The following is a 12,973-nucleotide window of genomic DNA, read 5'->3' as shown; positions in this document are numbered from 1 at the left end:
AAACATTATTGTCACAAAGCTTCCTCAAGGTTTAATAAGGTTTCATGCCTGTGGAGTGGCCTAATGTATCTAATAATCCTTAGCAATATGACAGGCTGAGATGTTAATTTGCTAGTGCATTCTTCATCTCATTACGTGTTCCCAAGGGTAAAGTCATTTTATATGAAAGAATGAAATTAAAACACTCTTTATTATAAAACTTCCTAATGCAATATGCATCACCTACAGACAATTCAAGGGAGCCTATTAAGGAAATGAATTTTGGAGCTGGCAATAATAACCTTTTGACTACAATATCTGTCATGGGATGTGCTAAGGTTGGATCTTCATAGAAGTTCCGAGAGCCACCGTCAAGGTATTTTGTAGTACCAAAGGGAATGCTTGCATACAAATTCACCTCAGCTTCTGAATGAGTCAGATTCTTCAGTAAGAATGAAAAATGTTATCTGACTTTCAAAAATCATGACTAGAATTTTGCACATTTACTCCAATGTGCACTTTCATTTGTCTAAATAAAAGCTAAACTGTTTCTTCATATTTGTTAGTTTTCTTGGGAAACTATCCACTAAGTATTTAGAATACCCTAGACATGAGTTACTTTTTCAAATTAAATTACCTTTAAATGATTTTTTCCTGCCTCAAGCAACCAGAAGAACACAACCCCACATGTTGGTGTCCTAGTGCCCACTGAAAAATGGACACCTGCCAACTCATATTCTTCTTATCCTTATAACATCATGCCAGCTTTTGAAGTAGAGTAAGCCATATGAACTTAGTGGAGAGCAAAAAGCCACCTCTTTGTGTTCTGCTTGTGCTACCATGGTGAAATATAGGAATCAGAGTAACTCCCAATCCTAGTGACAGCACACCACCAGCAAACCACCAACTCCTGAGAGGGAGAGCATAGCTCATAGGACAGGGCATGGGACTATATTATTCTGGCTTTGTGTAGTGTAAACTTAAATCACAGAACCATTACAGGACTCCAGGCACAAACACCCAACACAACCCCAACACCATTCCTGAAACTATGGATGCAAGGACAATATATCCATGTAAAAGCTTGGAAACCTTTAGTCACAGGGGTCCATACTATTTCAAGACCAGATTACAGTGGTACCTCCGGTTGCAGATGGGATCCGTTCTGGAGGTCCGGTTGAATCCCGAGGCTTCTGCAATCTGAGGACCACTTCTGCGCATGCACGTGCAGAGAAACCCGGTCAAATACTTCCGGGTTTGCTGCTTTTGCATCCTGAAGTTTATGTAACCAGAGGGTTATGTAAACGGAGGTACTGCTTTACTGCAATGTGTTCTATATGAGGCTTCGCTTGGGCTTGACCTGGAAGCTACAATTAGTGTAGAATATTATAATAATAATAATAATTTATTATTTATACCCCGCCCTCCCCAGCCAAGGCCGGGCTCAGAGCGGCTTACAAGCAATATTAAAAAAAGCAAGATGAATGATTACAAACTTAAAAACAAAATAAAATACAACATTAAAATAATGGAACTTTAAAATATTAAAATGTAGCCTCATCGCAGGAGGAGAAGGAAAAGAAGGGGGGGAAAGAAAGAAAAAGGAAAAAAAAGAGAGAGAGAAAAAAAGAGAGAGGGAGGGAGGGAATCAAATTGGCTCCAAGCCAAAGGCCAGGCGGAACAACTCTGTCTTACAGGCCCTGCGGAAAGAAATCAGATCCTGCAGGGCCCTGGTCTCATGAGGCAGAGCGTTCCACCAGGCCGGAGCCAGTGTTGAAAAGGCCCTGGCTCTGGTCGAAGCCAATCTAACTTCCTTAGAGCCCGGGACCACTAGGGTGTTGTTATTTATGGACCTTGAGGCTCTCCGTGGGGCATACCAGGAGAGGCGGTCCCGTAGGTACGAGGGTCCTAGGCCGTGAAGGGCTTTAAAGGTCAAAAGCAGCACCTTAATCTGACCCTGTACTCCACCGGGAGCCAGTGCAGCTTGAAAAGCACTGGGTGAATATGCTCCCATGGCAGAGACCCCATGAGGAGCCTCGCTGCAGCATTCTGTACCCGCTGGAGTTTCTGGGACAGCTTCAAGGGCAGCCCCGAATATTGCAGCCTGGTTGCTGGCAGGAGTGAGACCCTGTCAACGCCTGTGTTCAGAGACCTGCACTGGTTGCCAATTTGCTACCAGGTGTTATTATTAGTATATAAAGCCCTGAACGACTTGCAACCCATCTACCTTGACTCGATGATTTGTGGAACTGACACTGTTACAGATGCCCAATAATACTTGTTCCACATTTCATTTCATTTGGTGTGGCAGCACCTACAATTTGGAACTTCTTGCCTATTGACATCAGGCAGGCACCTGTTTTTTTGGCACACGCTCATTTTTTTATGTTCTACAGATGTGTAGAACATATATTTTAATCTGGGTGGGGTTTTTTAAAAAAGTATCACTGACTTTAATTATTATTTGGGTGCTTTATACCCCCAACTGTTGTTAACAGTTTGTATTGATAATTTTATTGTTCTATTATTTTTGTAAACCACTTTGAGGTTTTTTACAATCAAGTGTTATATGAATTTAATGACATGTTGCTGTTTTTTAAAAAAGCAAGTGAAGTGGGAATTTATGCTTCAAGGTATAAACTCTACAAGTCTACAAGTCTATGATTCTAGTCAGTTCTATGAAACAGGTTCCACATCTTCCGCTTCCCCGCCTTGCTATATGTGAAAGTGTTATGTAGACAAAACTGTATTTGCGGAACACTCCAATACAAGCTACCTAGAGATTGTCTTTAATAAAAGAAAGGTAGGTATGAATATGAAATATAAATAGAATACACGTGAACTTTACTTTTTATTATTAAAATTCTGAATCTTAGAGAAATATAAAATTGTACCTGGATAGCATGTGCTCGTGCTACAACAGCTCTGAGATATTGCAAAGGATCTTCTGGGCCCTCCCATTTGCTCTGCCATGTTACGGGGCACTGAAAGAAGAAGAAGATAATAATTGCAGGCATTGCTGAGCTTTGTGAGTCACACAAGAACCTAACTGAAGATTAAAACTTGCACTTATCTAAATTAGTTGGCTTTGGTTCAAGCTTGCCATATTTACAGAATAAAGATGTATTATGTACAACGAGAATTTAAAAGAAGACCTTACCTTTTGGTTTAGCAAAGCACTTGCTAGTTGTTGTACTTCTGAACTCAACAGCGAGGTTCCTCTGATGACTTTACTGAGAGCAGCGAGAGACAGATGAATACTCTGAACCAAGCGAATGGCATTGAACTGTTCAAGAATAATGAATGACAGGATTGGAGAGCCTTGGCGCTCAGAAGGAGGGGACACCTTCTGATGAATCAGATTTGAATTCTAAAAGGGGAGAAAATGTTATTCAATGGGATGACACAGGGTATTATTTTGTCCCTAATGCTATTCAACACATATATGAAGCTGTTGGGACTCGTCACTAGCGGTTTGGAACAGGGTATCATCAATGATACTAAATTCTATTTCTCCATTACACTGGAGTCAGGAGAACCTGTACAAGCCTTGGTCTGGTGCCTGGATTCATTGCTGGACTGGATGGGAGTCAATAAACTGAGCATGAATCCTGGAAAGATGGAGAATGTGTGGGTGGGTTGTTCCTGTGTCCAGGAGAACACAGGACTGACAGTTCTGGATGGGGTGGCACTCTCTCTAAAGGAGCAGGTACACATTGTGAGGGTACTCCTTGGCACATCTCTGTGAGCGGCATCCAATGTGACCCACGTGGCCAAGAGTGCTTTTTACCAGCTTTGACTGGTACACCATCTGTAACCATTCTTGTAATGTGACCGCGTAACCACAGAAGTGCATGCGTTGGTAACCTCAAGCCTTGATTACCATAACCTGTTTTATGTGTCATGCCTTGTATCTCATCCAAAAGCTTCATCTAGTGCATTAATGGTCACTGAATAATGCTCCTGTGCATTATGAGCAGACGTTGTTTGTTTTCTGAGACAGGTCAATTATGAAATTTGGTTTTATTCCTAGCTAAAAGCCTACACACACACACACACACACGCCAGGAAGTAAACAATGTTTTAAATACTCTAACAAGTGAATTATACATGATGAACCTCAAACTCGTATTTTGGGGAAACATCTGATGCTGTAGTTTAAATGCAGCTAATTAGTGCTTCCTCTTCAATAATCAATGTTCTTAAATCCCCAGAACTCTGCAAATTGCTCAGCTAAAGCCATTAGCAGAAGATTACTTCAGATTCAATTTTCTGTTTCCTGATTTTCCCCAAAATCAAGCTCTGAAATCATATTATATGTAATGGAAAAAAGCTACACAGGCTAAAAGTCTTTACATAAATTATACATTTACAGCATTAAATTTTCTTTTTTGATAATTGTACAATAAGATCAGTCATTTTTATCAGCTGGTTTTGAGTTGGTTCTGATGATATGCCAACCTGACGTGTGTTTTAAAAAAGCTATTCATACAAGCAAGTGAGTGTGCGCCTCTCTTCCAGCGTTTTGGCCAATGCTTGTGATGGCACTGAGACAACTGGCAAGCACTCAGCACTTATTTTAAAATTTTATAAAACTACATTTTATTTAATTAATAAAACCATGGGAAAGTATGTTCAGAGATTTCTTCGTTTGACTCACAAACCATGGAGGACCAAAACATTTATGTATACGGCAAAAGGTTACATTAAAGCAAGCTCTTCTCACATTTTCATTAGAAACAGATTACATATATATGATTTTACCTATGATTTTAATGTAGCCTAATTTGCATATATATATATATATATATACACACAGTGTGTGTGTGTGTGTGTGTATATATATATATATATATATATATATATATATATATATATATATATAAAATACTTTGTGGAAAGAAAGTTACAATTGAACATGCCGAACTATTCCCACAATGGACTAATTCTTGCTATATGCGTACAAGTGTTGTGCTGGACTAAATTTCATAAGAGTACAGTGGCTAACTTATTTAGAATTTTAATTCAATACATAGAAAAAAGTTATCAATCACATTTACTATACGGCACAGCAGTGACAATACTTTCATCGCCTGTCAGTTTTTACCAAGAAGTTGCTTCAGAAAATGGCCTGACGGCTGCAACTGATTTAGGTGGCTTTTCATGGGCTTCATTTACCACTCTCTTTCCAGTCACCATTGTCAAAAGAAAGGAAAATAAATAGGAAAGCTCCACCAGAATTTATTTTGACAACGTTAGCACACCACATTATTCTTGTTGTCAGCTGCGCTGTTCCCACATTTATATAGTGAGTTTCTTCACCACCAATCCATGTCACTGATAACTACTAGTGGGAAAAAATCACAAAACAATGGCTCACAGTGGGTCCTACTAGATGTTAAGGTCATGGGGTGGAAAATTCATCATGGTGATGCCAATTATTACATATATTTAGGTGCCAGGCAAAAACATTGTTCTGCCAGGCCTTTGGCTAATTCAATGATCTATGGCCTTTTAAACTATGTATGGGTTATTGTTTTTATTTGTTCCTATGGTATGCATTTTTTGTGTTTTTATATTGTAAACCGCCCTGTGGTCTTTGGATGAAGAAATGTAATTAATTAGAAATTCTATAGAAATTATAATAATAGTAATAATCCATGTGGTGAATATAAGATCCAGTCCAGATTCAGTTATCATGTACATTCATACCTCGGGTTGTGAACGTGATCCATGAGGGAGGTACATTCACAACCTGCAGCGTTCGCAGCCTGAAGCACTGCATCTGTGCACACGCGTGACACAATTTGGCGCTTCTGCGCATGGCGTCATTTTGCGCTTCTACACATGTGCCGAAGCCCGGAAGTAACCTGTTCCGGGTTTGGCGCAGTCCGCAACCCGAAAATGTGCAACCCACAGCATTCATAACCAGAGGTATAACTTGTACAGTGGTACCGTGGATTAAGAACTTAATTCGTTCTGGAGGTCTGTTCTTAACCTGAAACTGTTCTTAACCTGAAGCACCACTTTAGCTAATGGGGCCTCCTGCTGCCGCTGCGCCGCTGGATCACGATTTCTGTTCTCATCCTGAAGCAAAGTTCTTAACCCGAGGTACTATTTCTGGGTTAGTGTAGTCTGTAACCTGAAGCGTCTGTAACCTGAAGCATATGTAACCCAAGGTACCACTGTACTCATTTCTAGTGAAAGGAATTTGCCTCATAGACACAAATACACCAACTTCGCAACACTTTTGCATTCCACGTCTGGTTTCAAAATTATCCTATTCATGAACTTTTCTTGAAAACAGCACAGATGATCTGCGACTGCCACAATGTGTCTTCACTGACTACAAACTACAATAGGATAGAAGCCTTAGTGGTCAAGTCATTTTTTGTGATCAGCACCAACTCCAGGACTGCCATATTTTAAAGAGTGAAAATCCAGACAGAAAAGTTGCTGGGGGGGGGGGTTTGGCTTGCCCAAAGTTGTGCACAAGGGTTTGCTGGGAAGTTCCTGCAGTTCAGTGGCACTTAGAATGCCTCTATACTAATTGCAGCATAAAATCAGAGATTTATATTGCCACACCCCAATGCCTGTGACTCAGTTGAGAGGTAGAGCTTTTTCTCTGACAGCATGATCAGAGACAAATAAATAGGCTGTGTGGTTGCTATGGTGACTAAATTTGTGGACCCTTGAAAAATCCTCACAAACTGTTGCAGAGACTCCTAGCAACAGTATCATGCAAATTACTTTTGTGGGGCTGCATCAGTTTGGGCATCTCCTTCTCAAAACAGGGAAATAATACTTTTAGAGAAACTTTGTAATGATAAGTGGTTCCACTTTAGTGCAGTACAATGAGAGTAATTTAGTTTATTGACTACAGAACTACACCCCAAGCATTACAAACATATGTATCATCATTATTATTATTATAATATATTTTTTTAAATGGCTACGCTTTGCAGAACTGTTCATTATAATATTTAGTAAAAAAAATTCTGTAGTTTAGTAAGCTGTGGAGAGATGTCAAGTTTTCATAATTTTCATAGTGAAATATATTTTAAATATACATTAATGTATACTAAAGAGAACTATTAAAATTATTTCAAGTCTGCAATGTTTCCTCACTTAAAAATTAAAGTATTTCAAAATTAATTATAATTTTGAGGGGAACAAACTGCACTTAATGCTGATTAGTATTCTTAACTGAGTAATTTTTAATTGAAAATGACCATCAGAAAGAAATGTGTCTATAGTTAATCATATTGATTTTAATAAAATATAAAATGCAGTGAGTAATTATGTAGATTAAAAATGGAAAGTGATTCATCCAAAGGAATTTGGAATTTGGAAAGAGGCATCTATATTAAAAAATATTCATAGTTTTTCAGGTATGAAAGTATCATTTTTGGTTGGCAGTTTCTACTAACTGAACCAGGAAGATAATTATGGTCCTTACTTGAGCAGATCTGCATACATATCCCACAACTAATGGTTTTCAAAGACGGTTTTGACAGCACCAACAGTCAACCTGGATGATTTCCAAGCAATGATTGAAAATGTCCAAGCCCAGCACATCAACTCACAACTGAGATATTTGGCTACAACAGATAAAAGCTGCAATGCTGGCTTAAGAAAGGGAGACCACAATAATTCTTTTCAGGTGTTACTCATATGCATTTACTAAATGCGCAGAGGGGAAGGAGGATCATCTACAGAGGTGTGCTAAAAGCTGGATTCAAGTGGAATCCTGTATGTGCTGGTCAATACTCATGACAGCATTTCCACACACTGATGCTATTGGCTTCATCCAATTCATTGCTTATTTGTTTAAATTTATATTTGCCACTCACAGCAATGACTTAAGGTTGATACTGAAAGGGACATAATTCAAATTTTGGCTTTGGAAGTAACTTCATGTCAGCAGTATAAAACTAACATGTTTCCTTTAGGCCTCTGCCATAGTCATTATTGTCTCCAAAATGTACAGATTTCTCATCCATTCTCACTCTAGTTATCTAATTATTGTACCCATTTTTAAAACAATATACAAAGAATACATGTAGTATTCAAACAGATGATGAAAATCAAAACAAATTTACATAAACTAGTATATATTGCAGAATTTATTTTAGTCAAAATTTAACAAGGAACTGCAGATCCTTTGAATATGCTACAATGGTACAGAAAATAGAATCGACCCATACAGAAAATAAACTTTTTTAAAAAATCTAGTCCTCAGCTAGCTGGAATTTTTGCATTAAGTTTTCTAACAATACTCAGAATCATACATGGATTACTGGTTGCCTAAAGTGGCTCACTAAATCTTTCCAGAATCTTGAAATGATGAGACATTCTGCCATCAGTATGTGGGTTGAAAGGTCTTTACTTTTCAAGTTTTTATCCAACTCCTCAATTATATTGAGCAGTGCTACTTCTGGAGATATGCTCACTACCTGTGAGGTGATATTACCTGTCTCTTGAAAAATTTGTACCGAAAAGAGATCTACCTTACTACAACCTGCAGCCACATTCTTTTCTTTGACAGAAAAAAAAATGCATCAGTTGAAAGGAGTCTTTGGTTCCAACAAAATATTATCTGAAATCCATGTTGTACTGGAATTCCCTTTTTGTGGAATGCCCATCTTTCAAATATAGACATTTTACCTAGACTGTTCTGTTGAAAGTAACTGAAAACCAACAAATGACCCTCTTACCTGATTAAGCTTCTTCCATAGATTGAGGACTGGAGAAAGCTCATTAGACCAGATTTCCCTGTCAAATTTGCAGCCAGCAGTTACAGACCTGCTCAAGATCCGAAGCTGTGAAATTACCTGTGAGATAAAAAGATAATATGACAGTGTGTGAACACTTAAGACAATTCTCTAGTAAGGTTATGGGTAAGTCAAATAAACAGAATTATCTTCTCGAGGTTGGGGTGGAATCAAGCACTTCAAATCTGACTCAAGGCTGCAGTACCCTAACCAGTTATGCATGTATATTCATGATGGCAATGCAACTGTAGCAATCATAAATATGTGCAGGATTGAATCACATATTATTGAAATCCTTGTGATGTGGTAGGAGAAGGAAGCAAGCATACATTGTCTTGCTCAGGGGTCGGCAAACTATGGTCCGAGGGCCATATCTGGCCCAATTGCTCTCTGGATCCGGCCCGTGAACGGTTCTGCAATCACTGCTTGGATCGGTGCAATCGCCATTTTTTCCCTGGGCGCCATTTTTTTTGTGAACCCCCCCGGACTAAATCTCCCAGCATGCTCTGAGGTTGCTCAGACTTCCACGATACTGGCCAATCCGAAGCCTTAGCAAACTTAGGCCTCCCCTCGACTGGCCGGTTTGACACGAGCTGGCAGCCAATAACGACCCTTCCCAAGACTCGCTGCTCCAATCGGGGCCAGGCGCAGGGCAGGGCGCCTTGTTGACATCTAGCTCTGAGAAGGGAGGAGGAGAGGCGAAGGGGCGGGAAGAAGCGGGAGCAGAGGGCCTGGAAGAAGGGAGGAGGAGGACGACTCTTTTGTGCTGCTCGGCGGTGGCACATTAGCAGCACGGTCATGGACACCCTGGGGCAGGGGCCCTTCCCGACGGGGTGACTGCAGCCACTCCGCACAAGCTGAGACCCAGCGCCGGCAGGGCGCCCCCTCCCCAGCCCAGCCCGCTCTGTCTGAATGTGGTGAGTGGAGGTATCTCAGCCGCTCTGTCTCTGAGGGAGGGAGTGTGCGCATGTGCGCACACGTGGTCCGGCCTGCCACAAGTTCTGAGGTACACTGAACCGGCCCCCCGCAGAAAAAGTTTGCTGACCCCTGGTCTTGCTGCTATCACTAATTGAGGCACAGATGCTGGCATTTGTTTGGGCCTATAGAGACAGGCAGCTGTAAGAATGCCATGAATTCTTGCAATAAGACTCGCTAGAGGCTCTGGTGAAGGGGGGGGGGGGATCTTTCCAACAAGGAATATTAAAAAAATAAGCTGTATTTATTAGTTTTGATCTTAGCAAGAAATCAGTATTTTATCTTTTTAAAAAAAAGTTCAATTGGGATTTTTGGAGGTTTAAGTGGGATAGTTTCATTTTACTTCAACCTTCTTGGAATAATAAAATATCTATGAATTGTTATGCATTTTTTTCACAGCAATGCAGTAGCATTGCCCATACTGACATTTATTTATCTTATCAATATTTACAGGCTGCCCTGTAACAGAGCTGTCAGGGTAGCTCCCAAGAAGAAATGAAACAATTTTAAATTCAAGATCAATAAAATAGTGGCATGTTTATTTTCTGTTTACATGTTATTTAAAAGGGTTGTTTCTTCTAAGATTTTAAAACTACAGTGTAGTTCCTGTTTTGCTTGGCCACACAGAACTTTTGAAATAAATAAACATTAATCTTTCTCTAGGGCAAACTATTTAGTTGTTAAATAGTCAGAATTATCCACTTAAAGTCCACCAGTGCATTTTTGATTGATTTTCTAATCTTGAAAAATGTGTGATGATGCACTGTTTCATTTTCTTTGTTTGTCTGATAAATTATGTACTGTTGTTTGGTTCAGTGAAAGCAAATTAAAATAATTTATCAGACTTGCTAGAACATGAAGCCTCACTAGTTGGTAGTCTGTGGAAGTATTATTTTAACTTTTGTAATTGTTGCTATCGATTAATTTGCTAAACATTGAAGAAAACAAATTCAAGCTTTAAAAGGAACATAGACACAAATGGGGATTTTTTTTTTAACATTTCCATTCTCAAACTAGATACAAAAGATTTTGAATTTTGATGGAAATGCATCACTTAACTTATTGGGAATGTTCTGTTCCCTTGAAAATCCAAAATGCAACCTTGCTTTTTCTGAGCAGAAGCAATATTTCTGCTACTAGATAAAACAGATTTATACTAAGCCATATACCGTATTTTTCCGTGTATAAAACACCCCAGTGTATAAGATAACCCCTAATTTTTGAGCCCAAAATTAAGAAATAAATATTTTAAACATTCCGTGTATAAGAAGACAACCAATTTTAAACTTAAAAAAATGGGGGGAAATATATTCTTATACATAGGAAAATACAGTAATTAGATGCCCTCCTCCTATTCCTCCCAACATATATAGGATGACAAAAAAATCCTGTCAAATGAGTATATTTTATTGAACTCATATAAATAATCTTTAAAACTAATCTTTATCTTGTCTCTTAAGAGGAGCAAAATGAAGGTGAAGACTAGCAATTATTTTTTTCAGAGGCCAAAACAGAATAAAGTTTCTCACACCCATAGCCGAGTGGTTGACATAAAACCAATTTTTTTAAAGACTCAGGGTGAATCCTGGAAGTTACACACTGGTTACTTTAATGCTTGTTTCTGGAAAACTGAAAGAGGGGAAAACACTCTAAACCACTATGAACCAATAATGCACTCTGTTTCTAAAGAAAAGAACCCTCAAACAAGCAAAGAAACCACCTTTGTATATAAAAAAAAATCTTAGCTTGAGACTGAAGTTCTTGCAATCTAAACAACAATTTAAGTACTAGCAGAAAAAGTGCAGTGGAGTTCAAATGAGAATGCAAAGGGCAAGCTGGAAGCCTGGAAAGCAAACTTGGGGTTAGAAAGGACAGAAATTGAGGAGGTGCTTGCACACTATTTCTTCTTAAGAAAAGTAGAGCCTTTTCCATGGCACAATGCAATGTTAGTGCTGAAAATCCTCTCTCATCCTGAACTTCATAATACTATGTGGCAGTCTTAACAGTTATAGGAACCCACCTGAGTTAAATAATTCTACCTTACATTCTAGTTCATGGGCAGGCAAACTAAGGCCCAGTGGCCAGATCCGGCCCAATTGCCTTCTGAATCTGGCCCATGGACAGTCCGGGAATCAGCGTGTTTTTACATGAGTAGAATGTGTCCTTTTATTTAAAATGCATCTCTGGGTTATTTTGTGGGGTCTGCCTGGTGTTCTTACATGAGTAGAATGTGTGCTTTTATTTAAAATGAATCTCTGGGTTATATTGTTGGGCATAGGAGTTTGTTCATTTTTTTTTCCTTCAAAATATAGTCCGGCCCCCCACAAGGTCTGAGGGACAGTGGAACGGCCCCCTGCTGAAAAAGTTTGCTGACCCCTGTTCTTTCCCATCCATTAATGAACTAAGTCACTAGATGCAAAGGTTGATAGGAAAGACTCTCTATAGACATGAATAAAGAAAGGTATGATTTTCACAAGAAATGTGCAATTTAAAGGATAAAATCTGAACTGGAAAATAATATATGAACTAAAAGTTGCTTTAATTATTAGTAACTACATGCGTATGTTTAAGTTTATATATATATATATATATATACATATATATAAAATTGATTCTGTTCTGTCTGCAATGTAGTTCAGCTACAGATTTCCCCTACTCTATATTAAATATGGCTGAACCATTTGTTTATTTAAGCAAATCTACTCAACAGTTTTAACAAGTCACAGAATGTAAACATACATTAATTTCAAAGATAAGTGACAAAAATGAGTTTTGTACAGCTTCTGCAGAATTATCTCTTCAAAACTCTGTGGCAGACTTTTGTGCTAAAGTACAAAATCTTTAATGACTTGATTATTTTTTCTTATAAAATCAGCCAATAAACCTTTTTCTACATTTTCACCTCCCCATCAATAGGAAAATAAAAAGGCAAGTACTCTACTGCCACCTACCATATTTAGTTACTGTATAATATATGTGACAGAAATGTTATTTCCTCAGATTTTATCACCTCGCTTGAAAATATACTATTTTTTACCATGTTAATGGCAACAGACAGTTTTCAAAATAGGTAGCAGCATCTAAAAATTATGTTATGTGCCCTGAATAAACACTAGCAAAGAAACTCATGAAAGATGACCCTGATTCAATCCAAACACAGAAAAGCTATTTTCAGTCACATGGTCCACTTTTGATGAATGTAAAATGGAGCCTATTTTCCAATGCAGTGATTTCCTGCCTCTACT

The 12,973-nt window shown here is 38.6% G+C and overlaps 1 protein-coding gene across 2 annotated transcripts in view; it reads right to left on the bottom strand.

Annotated features, from left to right (window-relative positions):
• DYNC2H1 (dynein cytoplasmic 2 heavy chain 1) overlaps window positions 1-12,973 on the bottom strand; it is a 147,931-nt gene that overhangs the window by 19,028 nt on the left and 115,930 nt on the right. For both annotated transcript variants that reach the window (XM_081859973.1, XM_081859974.1), the window contains 3 exons: window positions 8,697-8,813; window positions 3,140-3,349; window positions 2,874-2,963 (listed from right to left, as the gene is read on the bottom strand). In XM_081859973.1, the coding sequence (XP_081716099.1) occupies window positions 2,874-2,963; window positions 3,140-3,349; window positions 8,697-8,813 (417 nt within the window). The remainder of the gene's footprint in view (window positions 1-2,873; window positions 2,964-3,139; window positions 3,350-8,696; window positions 8,814-12,973) is intronic.

The sequence above is a fragment of the Podarcis erhardii genome (genome assembly GCF_964252035.2).
Source record: "Podarcis erhardii genome assembly, chromosome: 4".
NCBI classification, from domain to species: Eukaryota; Metazoa; Chordata; class Lepidosauria; order Squamata; family Lacertidae; genus Podarcis; species Podarcis erhardii.
Note: the sequence above shows the minus strand (reverse complement) of the source record. Positions and strands in the feature narration are given on the sequence as shown.